Source organism: Miniopterus schreibersii, assembly GCF_964146895.1.
Source record: "Miniopterus schreibersii genome assembly, chromosome: 2".
Taxonomy (NCBI): domain Eukaryota; kingdom Metazoa; phylum Chordata; class Mammalia; order Chiroptera; family Miniopteridae; genus Miniopterus; species Miniopterus schreibersii.
In genome coordinates, this window is record NC_138102.1 from 70,345,690 (window position 1) to 70,364,736 (window position 19,047).

Here is a 19,047-nt window from a genome sequence, read left to right on the forward strand (position 1 = left end):
ACTGCTATGAACATTTGTGTGCCAGTTTTTTTCTGGACATATGTTTTCAATTCTCTTGGGCATATACATACCTGGGAGTGGTAGCTCTGTTTAATGTTTTGAGGAACTGCAAACTGTTTTCCAAAGCAACTACACCTTTTTACATTCCCCACCAGCAGGGTACAAAGGTTTCAGTTTTGCCATATCCTTGCCAACACTTGTTATTTGTTGTTGTTTTTGTTTTGTTTTTGAATATAGTAATCCAAGTGGGTGTAAAGTGGTATCACATTGTGGTTTTGATTTTTATTTCCCTAAAGACTACTGATGTTGAGTATCTTTTCATGTGTTTGATGAACATTTGTATATCTTCTTTGGGAAAATGTTTGTACAGATCCTTTCTCCATTGTCAATTGGGTTTTTTGTATTTTTATTATTGAATTATATGAGTTTTTACATACTCTAGATACAAGTCCCTTATCAGATATATTATCTGCCAATATTTTCCTCCTTTGCATGGGTTGTCTCTTCCTTTTACTGATATCATATAAAACACAAAAGTTTAATTTTGATTAAGTCCAATTTATCTGTTTTCGTTGTTTTTGTGCCACTAATTCCCCCCCACCCCACAAATGCCTTGTATGTCAAGCTGTTTTCATAGAGTGTATTATGAAATAGGTCAAATAAAGAAAAGTCCCGATAATGGAGCTTTTAAATTAGCTATCAGACAGGTCAAAACATTTGTGTGCAAATTTTTTTCTGGATATGTTTTCAATTCTCTTGGGCAAATACATACCTGGGAGTGGTAGCTGACAATTCTCCGTTCTCCGGAGAACGGGCGTTTGGAGAACTCCAAGTCCATCCTGTCCCCTCCAGTGACTGCTAACCTGCTCTTTTTCACAGTTACTATAGGTAGTTGCAAAACTACTGAATTTCCAGGCTCCCATGGAGCTGGAGATTCAGGGTTTTTTTGTTTTTGTTTTTTATTAAACACTTTCTGGAATGTTGCCAGCCTTTGGTTAATTTCCAAAGTTCTACTACATTTATTTTGAGAATTTTTGCTGGTGTTGTCATTGTTTTTAAGGAGCATATATTTAGGGGGTTGTTACTGGACCACTCACAAGTGTCTACATCCAGAATTATTGATACACAAGATAACTTGGATAAATTTCAAAAGGTTATATACTGTATGATTCAATAAATAATATTCTTTAAATAAAATAATTAGGATTACAAACCATGGGTTGACAAGGGCTAGAGATGTAAAGAAGGCAGCTGTGGTTAAAAAAGCATAGCCATAAGTTATTTGTGTTAGAACTGTTTTGTATCTTAATTGTACTGATATTCTAATTTCATAGGATTAAATATACACACACCAATGAGTGCATGTAGAAGTGGTAATATGTATATGAATGCCAATGATTTGTAGCAATGTCAATTTCTTAGTTGTGATATTGTACAATAATGAAGCAAGATGTTATCATTGGGGGACCCTGGATGAAGAGTTTATGAGATTTCTCTGAATTATTACTTATAACTGCATGTGAATGTACAATCATCTCAAAATTATTATTATTTTTTACTTTAGAGAGAGAGAGGAAGGGAGGGAGGGGGAGAGAGAGAAACACGGATGTGAGAGAACATCAATAGGCCCACAGCCTGGGCATGTGCCCTGACAGGGAATCGAACCACCAACCTTTTGGTGCATGGGATGACGCTCAACCAACTGAGCCACGCTGGCCAGGGCAATAATCTCAAAATTTTTTTAAAAATGAAGCAAAAAAAATATCATTGTTCATAATGGAAATTATAATTATGAAAATTATATCACACAGTTGAAAGAAGCAATTATTCAAAATATTCTGCAGCTATTTTGAGGCTTTCACAAACACACAAAAGATACTGTATGTGTATCTCAAATATACGAGGATAGCCTGATTAATGTGAAGTCAGCATAAGAACTGGGCAAGCAACTAAGTTTTCAGTAGATTACTATGGTTAATGAGCTGGACTTTGAGGTGTTGAGTAGATTACATTCACATACCACTGCAAAAATAATTCAGGCACAGAAAATGCCGGAATGTTGTTATGTAGCCTTACTTTTGTGAGGCATCCCTTTCTGAAACATAAAATTTCATAGAGGTGAGGTGACTAGTTCGGCTTTTTCAGATTCCACATATAAGTGATACCATACAGTGTTTGTCTCTTCTCTGTTTTATCTCAGCATAATGTTCTCAAGGTCCTTTACTGTAGTCACAAGCGGCAGAATTTTCTTCTTTCTCATGGCTGAATAATATTCCATCGTGTATATGTTCATCTTTTTATCCATCCTTCTGTTGACAGATGCTTAGGTTGTTGCCATATCTTGGCTACTATTGTAAATTATGCTGTAATGAACATGGGGTTGCAGATATCTTTTCAATAACCTGTTCTAATTTCCTTTCAATATATACCCTGAAGTGAGACTGATGGATCATATGGAAGTTCTATATTTAATTTTTTAAGGACTCTCCATAATGTTTTCCATAGTGGCTGAACCAATTTATATTCCATCAACAGTATACAAGGGTTCCCTTTTCTCCACATCCTCGCCAACACTTATCTCATTTTCTCGATGACAGCCATTCCTGATAATTAGTGATGTTGAGTGTCTTTTCATGTACCTGTTGGCCATTTAGATGTCTTCTTTGGAAAAAAGGTCTATTCAGTTCCTCTACCCATTTTTTTAATTGGATTGCTTGTTTTTTGTTACTGAGTTGAATGAGTTCTTGATATACTTTGGATATTAACCCCTTATCAGATACACGGTTTGCAAATATTTTCCCATTTCACAGGTTGCCTTTTCATTCTGTTATGCAGAAGCTTTTTAGTTTGTAGTCCCACTTGTTTATTTTTGCTTTTATTGCTTGTGTTTTTGGTGTCATATCCAAAATAAATCGTTGCCAAGACCAATGTCAAGGAGCCTAGGCAGTTTTGCTCAGTGGTTAGAGTGTCAGCCTGAGGACTGAGGGGTCCCGGGTTTAATTCTGGCCAAGGGCCCGTACCTCAGTTGCAGGCTTGACCCCCAGCACCGCTGGAGGCGAGTATGGGAGGCAATCAATCGATGTGTCTCTCTCGCATCGATGTTTCTCTCTTTCTCTCCCCCTCCCTCCCTCTACTCTCTCTGAAAAGCAATGGAAAAAATATCCTCAGATGAGGATTAAAAAAGAAAAAGACCAATGTCAAGGGAGCTGCTTTCCTATGTTTCTTCTAGGAGTTTTATGGTATCAGGGCTTATGTTTAAGTGTTTAATCCATTTCAAGTTAATTTCTGTGAGTGGTGTAAGCACACTTCCTGATTTCAAACTATATTACAAGGCTATAGTAATTAAAACAGTATGTACTGGCATAAAAATAGACATATAGATCAGTGGAACAGAATAGAGAGCCCAGAAATAAACCCCCACATACGTGGTGAACAAATATTTTACAAGGGAGCCAAGAATACCAAATGGGAAAAGGATATTCTTTTCCACAAGTGAGGTTGGGAAAACTGGAAAAACATATGCAGAAAAGTGAGTAGGAACCCATCTTATTTTAAACACTGGGTTGTGCCTCACCTTTCCCCAAATCTTCTGAGTCTCTTGACAAGCAATACAGTTGACTGATACCAGTTCTCTTCTCTTGAACATTCACAGAACCAGTAGATAGCTAACATGGGGGGATAAAAAGACCTGAGTTCCTAGAAAATCAGAACTGACTGTATGATGAATCGCTGACATTTCAGAGACCTCAAGCATTATTATATCATATAGCAACTCTAAGGTTGATTCCAGCTATAATTCAAAACTTCACAATAATGTGCAGACTATTGATAAGTTTAGATTGCATTTTGAAATAAAATATGACATGATCATTTCTTTAAATTAGAGGTACAATACTATGCAAATTGATTCAAATTTAGAGGCAATTTTATTACTCCTTAAATCTACATTCAACTGGTATTTGGTGAGTTACAGAACAGAGGTAGTATTTGAGAAAGTATACCTTATTATTTTGACATATTTAATATCATAACTGAATTTAAATAAGAACAATTTTATATTTATTAAGTTAGCTCAATGCTCTGATTTAGAGATTACTTTATCTAAACTGAAAGGATCAAAATATAATACTAAAAATACAAATAGTATAAATAATACAATACTAAAAATATAAGCATAATACTAAAAAGAATACTATATTTTAATATGTGAAAAATCATAATTTGATTATGGAGGTTTTCTTGGGTTTTATTTTTAACTAAAACCAATTTTTTATTTCCTTTCTCAACTGTACTAAGATGGCTTTGCTTCAAGTCTGGGCCTCCCTTTATTCAGAGTTCTTGGTAAGCAGTGCAGTAATTCCAGACTCAGTGCCCTAAGGTGCATTACTAGATTGGAGGGCCAAATAAAGTTCAAGCAGATCAACAAAAATTTTACTTTCCAAGTTCCATGTTTGAGATGGTGTTCACACTGAAAAAATGGCATAGATTTCATCATAAATGCTATACAGGAGGCAAAGGGCATACTAAAAAGTTCCCGGATTCAGAGACAGAAAACAGTTGTAATTCCGATTTTGCTAATAACTAGCAATGTGATCATTGGCATGTTACTTAAAGTTCTTTGGGTTTAGATGAGAAAACTAGGCTCTAATATTCTATTACTCTTATTGACAAAAAATCAAGAATTACCTAGTGACAAGAACAACATACAGAAATTCAAACCATTTAAGAGGAACATTGCCCTATAATATCTTCTCTGTACAAAAGAAGCCATATCATTGAGACTCTGAACCATTGCTATTTGCTAGTTTCCCCAGAATTAAGGAAGCATTTGCCACTTCCCCACATATATTCCTGATTAAGATATAGTTGATGTGAGTAACTAGCGCTGCAATGCAGCCCAGCTTGCGCAGAGGCCTGGCTGTCGGTGGTGTGGCTGCAGCCAGGGGGCCTCAGGCCAGGGCCTAGCGTCAGGCTCTGACCAGGCTGAGCTGGGAGCCTGCTTTCCGTGGTGGCCAGGCCTCCCCTTTGCTGGCTGGGATCCTGTGAAGCAGAATGGAAGTTGGAACCCACACGCAGACCAGGTAGAAGGCCAACAGATGTAGGTGACGGATGCCCTAGAGCAGCAACTTTCAACTTTTTTCATCTCATGGCACATATAAACTAATTACTAAAATTTGGGGGCACACTAAAGGATATATTTTTCAACACTCTCACCAAAAAGATAGAATTTTGATTGATTTACAATAATAATAATAACGATCTACCATTTGCTCCAAAGTAACTTAAAAAAAAAATCAGGTGCCTATACTTGTATATAAGGATTTCTGATACCAAGAGTTAACCAATCAGACACAACCATATCATACTATGTGATCAATAATGCAACTCCACTATATGACCTATATATTATGGTTCAAGACTGGGCATTCGCACTGGACAGCTATTGTTGTGTTGGCTGTTGTCATTTTTTCATTTGACAACCTAAGGGAAAAAAGGTCAGTGCCCCTGACTACATAGGTATTGAAGCACACAGGTGGAAAATCGCTGCCCTAGAGGAAAAGAGCTTCTTCAGGCTTTCTCTTCTGCCTCTGATGCAGAATTTGATGCTGTGGTTGATTATTTAGAGGACATTATCATGGATGATGAGTTTCAGTTATTAGAGAAATTTTACAGACAAGTACTACTAGGAGTTTGAAGACAGAGAAGAGAATAAGCTCACCTACACACCTATTTTTAACAAATATATTTCTTTGATAGAAAAGTATATTGAAGAACAGCTGCAGGAGCAGACTCCTGGGTTTAACATGGTGGCTTTCACAATATCACAGCACCATAAAGGTGAAGTAGCTGGTGACGTATTTGACGTGCTGCTCATGTTTACTGATTTTCTGGCACTTAAAGAAATGTTTCTGGACTACAGAACAGAAAAAGGCTGGGGACTGGACTCAAGCAGTAGTTTGGTGGTGATTTCATTGTGTAAATTATCCCCTGTGCCAGCTTTGCAGAACAATCTGTGGCCCTAGGTCCCATCTCTAGGCAATGAGATTGTTCTGGACATTAGCAGCCCAGTATACTGGGAGAGATTTCAGCCCATGGCAAAAGGATAGATCTTGGAAAGACTGGCTCTGTTCTGCAACTCTTCAGTAAGTTTTGATGGATCCAAAAAAAAAAAAAAATTACCTGACCCTCCTGGGACCTATTTCTCCAGAAAAACCTTATGCTCAGTAACCTTGATACTTCTCCCCAAGTAGATGCCTCTTTTAGCAGCTTCTGAGTCAGGCTCCTCTGGAGCAAGTCCACACTCAGCATTCCACCTGGGGGGCCTTCCCCAGCGCAGATGTTGGTATGTCAGCACCCACGGTGACCAGCCCTCTTTGTCCCAGCAGACTTTGCATGAATCTGTTTGTGCACTTACAGCTTTTTCCATGCATCCAAGTTTCAGTCCTCCAGCCTCAATGGGGTTTTTACTGTTCAGGAGTATTTATCTAGGGCACAAGCCAGTGGCCTGTCTTGAGATTTCTGGAGCTCCAATTGCCATAGTCTTGGCTGTAGGCATCAAGTGAAAGATGTCCTTTACCTAAAAGCTACATGTGAAAATTAATTCCTAGTCTTGCACTTGCAGTCCCTGTATCTCCATGTCTTCTGCTGCTCCTGATGAAGACCCGCTGTATTTAGAACTTTCTTTTAAGCATTTTTGAAAAAATATTTTTATAGATGAATACTCAGGCTAACCTAAGTGGATGTAATAGTGGGACTTTCACGATTACCTCCTTAAAGATCAAAGTAGTATATGCTGTGTTTTTTGTTAGTGCTATAAAAGCAAAATGCTTTCTATGTTGGCGCTCCTATTTTACTGGGCACCAGTGAATGTGTCCTTATGCTGGAAGTAGACAAAAGTTATCATTTTCTCCTTTACTTAGAGCATGTTAAGTGTTGTGTGGGTTTGCTTAAAACCCTTTCTGTATAAATCAGTTTATTAGGTTTTCTGTTGGGGTAGGGGTTCTGCAATTCTTCCTGACAAAATCTTCCTATCAAGACATGTTCTACTGGCCTAACTCAGCAGGAATAGGAGATAGTAAACAACTTCTCTACTCATCTGTCTGCTTTGATTTAGTACATATGCTTAGCATGGCGATTTTCAACCAGTGTGCTGCAACATGCTTGTATGCCACAAGAATTTTTAAAATATGCGATACCTCACTATTTAGTCAAGGGCATTGACCTCTTTTCCCTTAGTTTATCAAATGAAAAAAAAATTACAACAGCCAACACAATAGCCGCCCAGTGTGAATGAATAAAAAAATTATACCTAGCCCAGCTGGGCGTGGCTCAGTGGTTTAACATCGACCTAGGATCCAGGAGATCACGGTTCGATTCCCAGCCAGGGCACATGCCTGAGTTTCGGGCTCAAGCCCCAGTAGGGGGTGTGCAGGAAGCGGCCAATCAATGATGAACCGCATCACTGATGTTTCTATCTCTCTCTCCCTCTCCCTGCCTCTCTCTGAAATCTATAAAGGCATGTTTAAAAAAAAGTAAAAAAAATATATATATACACATACCTATTTTTTGTCAGATTGGCAAAAAATATATTTTTTGTTGTACTGCAGAATTTTAGTAATTAGTTTATGTGTGCAAAGAGGTGAAAAAGGTTGAAAATTGCTGGCTTAGTATGTTTGAAGAACATTACTAACCAGAAACCATGGATGTCACATCTCTAGAAAGAAAAAAAATAGTAATTTAATTCCCAATGTGTACCTTAGATTTTTATTTTTTTAAGTAAAAATAAGAATCTGAGTTGACTGCCACTGCCCACAGATCATTCTCAAGAAGCTCTCTGATCTTCATCTTAGCTTCCTATAGATCAGTAAACTTAGGGCTACTTCTTTAGCCCTGCTTCAGAATGCACAAGGTCATCAACTTTCACTTTCCCTCATGAAGACCCTCTTACAGGAAGACCGCAAATGTCATCATTTGTGACAACAAAATCTTCAAAGCAAATGGGAAGATAACTTGTAGGGAAATCATAATAAAATATGTTTCCTTAAAAAAAAAAAAAAAATCTGTACTGACTTTTCACTTGACTGCTCTGGTTTTAAAGGATAAACTATTGGCTATGTTTTCTGTACTGATGTGGCACCTATTAAATACTTTTGTACTGTGAGTAAAATTTAAAAGAAAAAGATATGGTTACAAGCAGCTAAAATTGCTTTGGAGGTGAGAATATAAAAAGTTGATTCCACTGGAGACAGGTGACTGCCCACAGTAGGATAGTTTCTCAGAAAATGTCTCAAAAATGGAGGGAATGGTATGCAACAGTATCTGTTCCCCAGTGTCTTGGACAATGTTTAGTCCACAAGGTTGAAAAAATGAGGAACAGGAGATGATGGAATAGATGGGGTGACTAAATGGCCCAAAGTCAAGGAGAGGGCACAAAACCTATTGCCTATCTGGTACTCTCAGACTTGGCAGCTTCTGTATACCCTTTTTTTCCATTAAACAACTGGTTTGCCCGGCCGGGCGTGGCTCAGTGGTTGAGCATCAACCTAGATCCAGGAGATCACGGTTCGATTCCCAGTCAGGGTACATGCCAGGGTTGCAGGCTCAATCCCCAGCAGGGGGTGTGCAGGAGGCAGCCGATCAATGACTCTCTCATCATTGACGTTTCTCTTTCTCTCCCTCTCCCTCCCTCTCTCTGAAATCGATATATTAAAAAAAAAAACTGTTTTGTATATATTTAACCATCTCAATGGTTCTAAAATAGCTTATCAATTAATTCTCTTAAGATTGGTAGTCATATTTTCTAGAAGTAATTTTGCCTCTTAATGCTTTCATATTTATCACATTTGCTTTAATGAATACTCTTCTAAAGTTGTAATGATGAAAAGGTGTTGAAATTTTTAAGAGGTTATGAGAGATCTCTATGGGCCAGCACCTCAGGGTCCCTAGACTGAGAAATGATTTCAGTTTTAGGGGAAAGTCACAAAAATCTAGGTCTGTACTGTCTTATACAGTAGCCACAAATAGCTATTAAAACATGCTCGTGCAAAATGAAGTGTGCTACTGTACATGTGAAATACAGAGTTTCAGACTTTGTATGAAAAAAGAATGTAAAATATATCACTTTTAACAGTATTGATTACTTTTGAAATAATATTTTTGATAGATTGGGTTAAATAAAATAGGTTATTAAAATCAAAAAAGAAAGAAAGAAAAGCTACAGGAGATACATGATAGGACAGAGGCAAAGTAAAACAGCTAAGAAGCATGCAACATAAATTGACTCCAGGAGTTCATATCTAAAGCAGACTGTAGTCTACATATCACACTTTACAATTTCAAAGACAAGTAAACGTTAGCCCTGGCCAGTGTGGCTCAGCTGGTTGAGTGTCATCCCATGCAGTGAAGGGCCGTCAGTTCAAATTCCCAGTCAGGGCACATGCCCAGACTGTGGGTTGGTTTGATCCCTGGTTGGGATGCATAAAGGAGGCAACCAGTTGATGTTTCTCTCTCACATCGATGTTTCTTTCCCTCTAAATCAATAAATATATATATATATTTTAAAAAAGGACAAAGACAAGTAAATTTTCTTTTGAAGTTTAACATGATGAATGAGTTATAAACTAAAATTACACTTAAATAATTTCAGGCAAACAGTAGTCCCTAGTTTAATGAGCAGTTAGTAGCAAACTATAACTTAAATTTAATACTAAACCCAAATTAAACAAGTTATTTGCTAAAAGTAGTCTTTTACCCTTTTGAAAACTCCAAAGCCACTTATCATTTGAATTTTTAAAGTACTGAAATAATTTGGGATTCTCTAAGGTTTTTGAACTAGAGGCACACAGATACAAAACATTAAGATCATTCTAGATCTTACAAATAGAAGCCCTGAAAATGACATTATATTGAGCATTTGTTTAAAAGTGTGCCAATTAAATGCATACTGAGATAAAGGTGCTTTCCTGTCAGGAAGGGATTTCATCATTCTAGTTGTGTCACTCAATGTGTAAGTAAGGGTTTCACACATTTAGCAGAAACACTAAATTAAGAGATCAAATGGCCCGGGTTCTAGTGCCAGTTTTATTTGTAACTAACCATGTACAAATCACTTATCTTTAAAATAATGATTAACATCTATTCCCTAATTCACAAACACATCACGAAACCAAAATCCTTCCCAAGAAAACCTCTTTGTAAACCAATATATTACTACTAATTAGCTTATACCTAACTTAAAAGTTGAGAATGACAACTTAAAAGATTTGTCTTTTATCAATTGGTTGCATACCTTAATTCTGCAGATGAATAATATGGTTGAGATAAGCATTGTCCTATTTCAACCTTATAAAACAAAAAGGTATCAACAGAAGTTACGGGTGAAAAAAAGTTGGCCAAAAAAATAACACTCTAGAGAACTCGCTTTTCTGTTAAAAGCAGTGCTTATACCATCCCTGTTATCAATGGAACAAAAGTTAGCCTTAGGCCACTAAAACATGTTTGCTTTATTTCACTAGAAATAATGTTAAGCAGGAATGTCTTGTGGGGTCTTCAAATGGCCAATCAAAATGGCTAAGAAAACAACATTGTGTGTTGTTTTGTTTTAATACTTTTCTTTCCCTCTTTTTTTTCATTCAAAATTCAATTCCCCATCCCAGAGCACACTCCTCAGTACTCCACCAGGGTATAATAAATGTTAGTATTTGGTCACTAGAGAATTAACAGAGAAAAGGAATTAGCCTGTTATTGAACAAAGATCCAAGATAATTCTAAGTGGTATAAAAAAATTTATGGACCATAAGCATCTGTATATGTACACCATTTACCATGTATAGGTATTATGAAAACCTTATGTATTTACAGACCCTCTTAAAAGGTAAGCACCTATATGTTCTTGTATTTAACATGTCAATTTTGTGCAATTTAGTTTCTATTTCTGGCCTTCCCCTCACATCATGGTGATACAAAAAAATAAATAAATAAAAATAAAAAAAACAAAGACTAGAACATTGGTTCACAGAGAAATACAGAACAGATATAAATACCCTAATAAAATAACCATGTATATCACTGCTTAGGGAAATATTTTAAAGGAAATATACTTTCACTATTGGCCCCAAATGCCATCATCCACTTGTGTTCTTTAACGGTCAACTTTTAATACAAAAATACCTTCAAACTGATACTCATTTATAGTAACTTACAAAACTGACAGAATATTTCAATGCTACACAAAACCGTTCTATACACGGCTTAAAAGTTTTAAAGTTCTCTGCTGGCCCTTGATTTTATAGTTGATGGACACAGTAACTACTGATCTCAATAAAATACTGTTTTTAGCTTATACATATTTTCAAAACCAGAATTACCTCACAACACAGTAAAGAATAAATCACTTCCTGCTGAAGAATCCTCTAAGACAAACACCAAAACTATACAGCCAAAATATTTTAGGAGAGCATATAAACTTTTTAAGACAAGGCGTCACCAATGGACAAAATTTACGTTATTCAATGATTTGATTAGTGAAAAGGATAGTTTCTCTGATTTGATGAAGCATGTATCAGGTTGCATATGAAAAATATGAACTTACATATCACCTTGGGTTTTTTGTTTGTTTTTGGTTTAGAAGGGTGTTTCAGTAATTGGTGACTCTACTAGAATGGATGTTTTTTAAGATAGAAAAATGGTCATTTAGCAAAAATACATTTTACATTTCAAAATCAGAGGCTAAATTTTTTTAAAACCATGGAATCCTGATTTTTTTTTACTTTCTGTGGGCTTTTCTATTCTGCACTATATCAAAATGAAATCACTATTTAATAAGCTTTATATGTTCAATTTTTTTCATTTGCAAAAGGGAAGAAAACCAAACCAAATTTAACAAACTAGATTAACTTAGAATACTAAATAATACTTTAAAATTTGGTAAATCTATTACTTTCATTATTCTGAAGGAAAATATAAATCTTCAAAATCCTATCATGTTTCTAGTCTAATTTTCTATTCTAAAAATTAAAAAGTTAAATTCCTTATGGCAGGCACTAAATAGAATTAAAGTTAACAAAAGACTATATTAGGTAACCAAAATGTAAACAGTGCAACTAATTAATACAATTCACTGGTGCAATGAATATTTGAACAATGAAAAAAACCACCAAGCATTCTAATGAATTACATAGTTCATTTTTTTGCATATTTTAATCTTGACTTTTAACATAGTAAATTATTATATAGGTTGATTTCATGGACTGTTTAAAATTTTTAACATTAGTAATTCAAACATTAGCCTTTCTAAACCAAATCTGCGGTCCTAATCAATTTTTTTTTTTAGGAAAAGAATATTTTTTAAATACATTACATAGCAGTAGAAACATCTTAGTGATTCAAAATATTTACAAAGAACCCTGCTGACCCTGTGCATTTCGCTGAGGTGCAACCTGCACCCAGACTTCATCATCAGAAAAAGAACTTGAACTTCCTGACTCAGAGTCCAGCTCACTGAATCCATCTAAGTCCCAATCATTACTAGACTCACTTCGTGCATCATCTTCCTCAGTGATGAAACTCTGACCAGGTTCAAGGCAAGAAGGATAAACACGAGCACAGAGGCAAATAAAGCCAGAGTCGAACTGCAGAAGACCTAACATGGTACCTATATTAATCCACTGGTCTTCCCTAGTATCATATTCATACACAGTCACCCTGTTTTTTTTCCACTGTGGAGTGGTAGAAGTGATGAGGAGCAACTTTTGGCCATGACTGACAATCTGATAGTTGTGGATCTCTGAGAACAAGGGAATATTACTAATCCTCCGCCATTCTCCCCTGGCTGGGTTATAGACCTTCATGACCGGGATGTCACAGATACAATAGATCTCATCATTGAAGACACAGGCTTCCTGAAAGTCACTACGTTTAAGAGAAGCACAGTTCAACCACATATTGTGGCTAGGATCATAGCAGAGCATGCGCTTACTGTTCACAGCATAAAGGTAGTTCTGAACCACTATTAGTTCAAAGGAATAGAAGGAATGGGGTACAGGAGCCACCAGTGCCCACTGGTTCCTCTGAACACTGTAGCATTCCACTTCCTTCAACTTAATTCCAGTAATTGGGTCTCGCCCACCCAAGATGTAAATGTAGCCATTGAGATAGGCCACATCCATGCCTTCACGACAGAGCAAGCGATCTGCAAGTTGCTGCCAACTATTCTGAGCTGGTTTATACACCCAGAGGTGTTTCCTGGGCTGGGCAGCTAGATAAATGTCATGGTCTGGAGAAACACAGACAGCTGAGGAGGTGATCGTTTTAGTGTGAGCCAAGCTGGCCAAAGGTGATGGCATTGTGTAAATGTCCCCAGAGTATGGGTCATAGCAGAGAAAAGGATCTCGAAGATGTCCAAAGAAGATCACCATCTCCTTGGCACACATACCCAGCCTCTGGGGTGGATTTTCTGCTGTGGATACAACAGAGCTGCTGCTGCTGCTGTCTGGCTTTGGCACCACAGACTTGTATAACATGTCACCATATCTCATCTGCAGGGCCCCTTCAATAAGGTCAAGACAGTACTTCTTCACAATGGGCTTCGTCAACAGCCCTTCCAGGTAATCCTGATCTTGATCAGTGAAATGTGTCCAGCGGACACACTTGAAGACTTCTGCAGCGCTGGGACCCCGCTCCTTGGGAGCCGCCTCCAACCACTGCACCGCAACGTGACACACTGTCCGCTCACTCTCGATATCTAGACTATCCAGGCGCAAAACAGCCTGCAGCTGGGCCAGGGTCAGATCTGCCAGAGTCTCCTCCTGGACTGAACCCATGCGGCTGAGCTGTTTGAAGTTGTGGGCTATGAAGGACTGCGCCTGGGATCGCAGCTTGTGATGGTCGAAGGCGTCCGCGAACTTGAGGATGGCGGTGCAGTTAGCCAGGTCAAGGCGGCGGGCCAGGAAGGAGGCACAGGCCTCCCGCACATACTCCAGCTGTAACATGTCGGAGGCGGCGTAAAGGCGCTGCACGTTGGCTTCACTCAGGGACACGCGACCTGTGTAGCAGTACTCGACCAACACCTCGAAGGACTCGGCATCCACATCGTGCATGGTCACATTCGCCTGCTGGCTCTCGTACATGCCGCCCGTGAACATGCTCTTGAAGTAGGGACATGCGGCAGCCAGCACGTTACGGTTGCAGGAAAAAAGGCGGCCTGTGCCAGGCCCACTGCCGGGCGTCACCACCTCGATGGTCACATCACACAGCAGCCGAGAGTCATAGAAGGACTTGAGCTGTGCCAGCAGGGCTGCAGAATGGGCCGTGTCCTTCAGCTCCTCTGGGCCCGTGAAAAAAGCAGAAACGGAGGGTTTGGAAATCCTCTTAGGCCGCCTCACACCACGGGGACTGGCGAGGCGGCGAGAGCGGGGGGCGTCTTCCCGGGACTGCATGGTGGAGATGGCGGCGGGAGCTGAGGGCGAGCACGGGTTAGGCTGGGAGCGGGCTCTGGCTCCTCCTCACTCACCCTGCTATCGCTGTCGCAACGACGGTACAGCGCGCAGCAGGGGCCGCACCTACTTAACTCCACACTACGCAGCGGGGCCGCTCCCTTTATCGCGTAGGGGGTGCCTGACTCACCCGTTCGCAGTTCCGCGCCCTTTCTCTGCCTCAGCTCGCCGTCACTGCCCGCGGGCTGACACCAGGGAGCCGCCGCCGCCGCGCTGGCAGTCCCGACAGCCGTCCTGAACTGCGACTCCCAGGCTGCCTTTCGCGCCTCGAGGCACGCCGGGGCCCTCAGACCCACGCGCATAGGCTGCTGAGCTGACGCCGCTTTGCCTGTTGGGAGTAGTAGTTTGAGTAATAATATCGCGAGGTTTCTTGGGTCAGCCTGCTTTGACTAACAAAATCAGAAAAGCGGTAATTCTCCAGGATCTGGTGGCTTAGCTTTGGCTTTGCTCCATTTTAATATGCATTAGTGACAAGATCTCTTTAAGAGAACGTTTCCCTCTTTGTAAAATAGGGATAGTACTCATAGGATTGTGTTTGGATGGACTGAGATAAATTGCCTAGGATGTAGGAAGCTTCAATAAATGTTTGTTGATTAGAACGGAAATTAAGTGTTTACACCGTGCCTAGCATATAAAGATTTAAACATTGTTAGCTTTCCTTTTAGAATTTTTGAAAAATGAGACATCCCCCTAATTTGAAACCATGAGCAATTTGTGCAAAGGAAACTTCCAGTTTTTCATGTTGCTTCTTTTGAAAGGTTGTGAGGGGTATTACACTAGTTTCAATAATAAACGATATGCATAGGTTCATTAAGATGTCATAGACAAAAGTGACGTCATAGAGAACAGCACTTGTAGATGGCCTTAAATAGGCAAATCAGGAATGTAGGTAGATGAGCCAGTATCTATCGACACTTAATCTCCTAGAGAGCAAGATTATTTTCTCTTTTTATTAAAAATTGAGTATCCGTTTTATGTTTTTTAATTTATCTTTATATTTGAAAGTATTACAGATGTCCCCCCTTTTCTCCCATTGAACCATTCCACTCCCCCTCCAGCAAGATTATTTCCATAGCCGCCTTATTATTATTATTATTATTCAATATATTACAGATGTCTCCTTTTTTCTGCATTGACACCACCCCCCACTCCCCACTTCCCTTCCCAGGCCTTCACCACACTATTGTCTGTGTCCGTGGATCATGCATATATGCATATAGATTCTTTGGTTAATCTCTCCCCACCATGCACCCCCACCTTCCCTCTGAGATTTGTCAATGTGATGCATGTTTCCATGTCACTGAATCAATTTTGTTCATCAGTTTATGTTCTTTAGATTCCACATATAAGTGAGATCATGTGATGTTTGTCTTTCTCTACCTGGTTTATTTCGATTAGCATAATATTCTCCAGGTCCATCCATACTGTCCCAAAGGGTAAGAGATCCTTTTTTTTCTTTTTCTTTACAGCTGTAGTATTCCATGGTGTAAATGTCCCACAGCTTTTTTATCCACTCATCTTCTGATGGGCATTTGGGCTGTTTCCAGATCTTAGCTATTATAAATTGTGCTGCTATAAACACGGGGGTGCATATATTCTTTCTATTAGTGTTTCAGGATTTTTAGGATATATTCCTAGAAGTGGGATCACTGGGTCAAAAGGCAGCTCCATTTTTAATTCTTTGAGGAACCTCCATACTGTTTTCCATGGTGGCTGCTCCAGTTTGCATTCCCAGCAGCAGTGCACTAGGGCTCCCCTTTCTCCACATCCTCACCAATACGTTTCATTTGTTGATTTGTTGATGGTAGCCATTCTGACAGGTGTCAAGTGATATCTCACTGTGGTTTTAATTTGCATCTCTCTGATGATTAGCGACATTGAGCATTTTTTCATATGCCTCTTGGCCATCGGTATGTCCTCTTTGGAGAAGTGTCTATTCAGGTCTTTTGCCCATTTTTTAATTGGATTGTTTGTCTTCCTCTTGTGCAGTTGTATGAGTTCTTTGTACACTTTGGAAATTAGCCCCTTATCAGATGCATCCTTGGCAAATATGTTCTCCCACACCATGGGGTTCCTTTGTATTTTGAGACTGATTTCTCAAAATACAAAAAGGGGACGAGAAGCTTTTTAGTTTGATGTAGTCCCATATATTTATTTTTTCTTTTGTTTCTCTTGCCCTGGGAGATGTATCAGTGAAAATTCCACTAAGTGAGCTGTGACTTACTGCCTATGTTTTCTTCCAGGATTTTTATGGTTTCGCGACTTGCATTTAGGTCTTTTATCCATTTTGAGTTTATTCTTGTGTGTGGAGTAGGTTGGTGATGTAGTTTCATTTTTTTGCATGTGAATGTACCTGCCCAAGTCTCCCAACACCATTTATCGAAGAGACTGTCTTTACCCCATTGTATGCTGTTGCCTCCTTTGTCAAATGTTAACTGACCATAATGCTGTGGGTCTATTTCTGGGGTCTCTGTTCTGTTCTGTGGATCTATATGTCTGTTGTTGTACCAGTACCAGACTGTTTTGATTACGATAGCTTTGTAGTATAGTTTGATATCCAGTAAAGTGGTTCCTCCAACTCTGTTCTTATTTCTCAAGATTGCTGTGGCTATTCAGGGTCTTTTCTGGTCCATATAAATTTTTGGAATATTTGTTCTAGCTCTGTGAATTATGCTGTTGGTATTTTAATAGGGATTGCATTGAATCTATAGATTGTTTTGGGTAGTATGGACATTTTAATGATATTAATTCTTCCAATCCATGAGCATGGTATATTCTACCACTTGTTTATATCTTCCTCTATTTCTTTTTACAGTGTCCTGTAGTTTTCTGAGTACAGGTCTTTTACATCCTTGGTTAGGTTTATTCCTAGGTATCTTATTTTTTTAGCTGCAACGGTAAATGGTTGTGTTTTTTTTTAGTCTCTCTTCCTGAGAGTTCATTGTTGGTGTATAAAAATGCTGTCAATTTTCAGATGTTAATTTTGTATCCAGCTACCTTGCCAAATTCATTTATCAAATCTAGTAGTACTTCAGTGGAGTCTTTAAGGATTTCTATGTACAGTTTGACTTCCTCCTTTCCAATCTGCATACCTGTTATATTTTCTTCCTGTCTGATGGCTGTGGCAAGGACTTCCGGTACACTACTGTGTTGAATAAGAGTGGTGAAAGCGGACATCCCTGTCTTGTTCCTGTTTTTAGGGAAATGGTTTTAGTTTTTGACCATTGACTATGATGTTGGCTGCAGATTTGTCATCTCTGGCCTTTATTATGTTGAGGTACATTCCCTCTAGTCCCACTTTGCTGAGAGTTTTTATCAAAAATGGGTGCTGGATTTTGTTGAAATTTTTTTCCTGCATCTATTGATATGATCATATGATTTTTCTCCTTCATTTTGTTTATGTGATGTGTCACATTTATTGATTTGTGGATATTATACCAGCCTTGCATTCCTGGAATAAATCCCACTTGGTCATGGTGTTTGATCTTTTTAATGTATTGCTGGATCCAGTTTGCTAGTATTTTGTTGAGGATTTTAGCATCTATGTTCATCAGGAATATTGGCCTGTAATTCTCTTTCTTTCTAGTGTCTTTATCTGGATTTGGGATTAGAATGATGCTGGCCCCAAAAAGAGCTTGGGAGTTTTCCCTCCTCTTGAATTTTCTGGATTAGTTTGAGTAGAATCAGTATTAATTCTTCTTTGAATGTTTGGTAAAACTGGCCTATAAATCCATCTGGTCCAGGACTTTTGTTTGCTGGGAGTTTTTTGATTACTTCTTCAATTTCATTAGCTGTTATCAGCCTATTCAGATTTTCTGATTCTCCTGATTCAGCTTTGGAAGGTTGTATGTTTCTAGGAATTTGTCCATTTTACCCAGGTTGTCTAGTTTGTTGGCATATAGTTGCTCATAGTATTTTCTTACAATTCTTTGTATTTCTCTTGGGTCAGTTGTTATATGACCACTTTCATTTCTGATTTTATTTACTTGGGTCCTCTCTCTTTGTTTCTTGTTGAGTCTGGCTAAAGGTTCATCGATCTTATTTATCTTTTCAAAGAACAAGCTCTTGGTTTCATTGATCTTTTGTATTTTTTTTTAGTCTCTATGTCATGAATTTCTGCTCTGATCTTTATTATTTCCTTCCTATAGTTACTCAAGACTTTTTTTGCTGTTCTCTAATTCTTTTAGTTGTCGTGTGAGATGGTTTAGTAGAGCTTTTTCTTGTTTCTTGAGGTATACCTGTAATGCTATGAACTTTCCTCTCAGGACTGCTTTCACTGTGTCCCATAGATTTTCAGTTGTTGTCGGTTCATTTTCATTTTTATCCAGGAAGCTTTTTATTTCTTCCTTGATCCCCTTGGTAATCCATTCATTGTTTAATAACATACTATTTAGCCTCCATGTGTTTGAATATTTTTGAGTTTTTTTATACTGGTTGATTTGTAGTTTAATGCATTGTTATCCAGGAAGATGCTTGATATGATTTCAGTCTTCTTGAACTTGTAGAGACTTGCTTTCTGCCCTTACATGTGATCTGTTTTTGAGAATGTTTCATG

The 19,047-nt window shown here is 38.5% G+C and overlaps 1 protein-coding gene and 1 pseudogene across 2 annotated transcripts; one reads left to right on the top strand and one right to left on the bottom strand.

Annotated features, from left to right (window-relative positions):
* Nucleotides 1-5,552: 5,552 nt before the first annotated feature.
* Nucleotides 5,553-6,023, top strand: LOC308553191 (ADP-ribosylation factor-like protein 2-binding protein pseudogene; annotated as a pseudogene). Its single transcript has one exon. The product of its transcript is annotated as an ADP-ribosylation factor-like protein 2-binding protein pseudogene (transcript).
* A 3,574-nt stretch (nucleotides 6,024-9,597) lies between these two features.
* Nucleotides 9,598-14,718, bottom strand: KBTBD7 (kelch repeat and BTB domain containing 7). Its single transcript, XM_081127675.1, has 2 exons — nucleotides 14,623-14,718; nucleotides 9,598-14,455 (listed from the first exon to the last, which is right to left on the bottom strand). The coding sequence occupies exon 2, from the start codon at nucleotides 14,433-14,435 to the stop codon at nucleotides 12,393-12,395; it is 2,043 nt and encodes a 680-aa protein (XP_080983801.1). The 5' UTR covers nucleotides 14,436-14,455; nucleotides 14,623-14,718; the 3' UTR covers nucleotides 9,598-12,392.
* Between the last annotated feature and the right edge of the window lie 4,329 nt (nucleotides 14,719-19,047).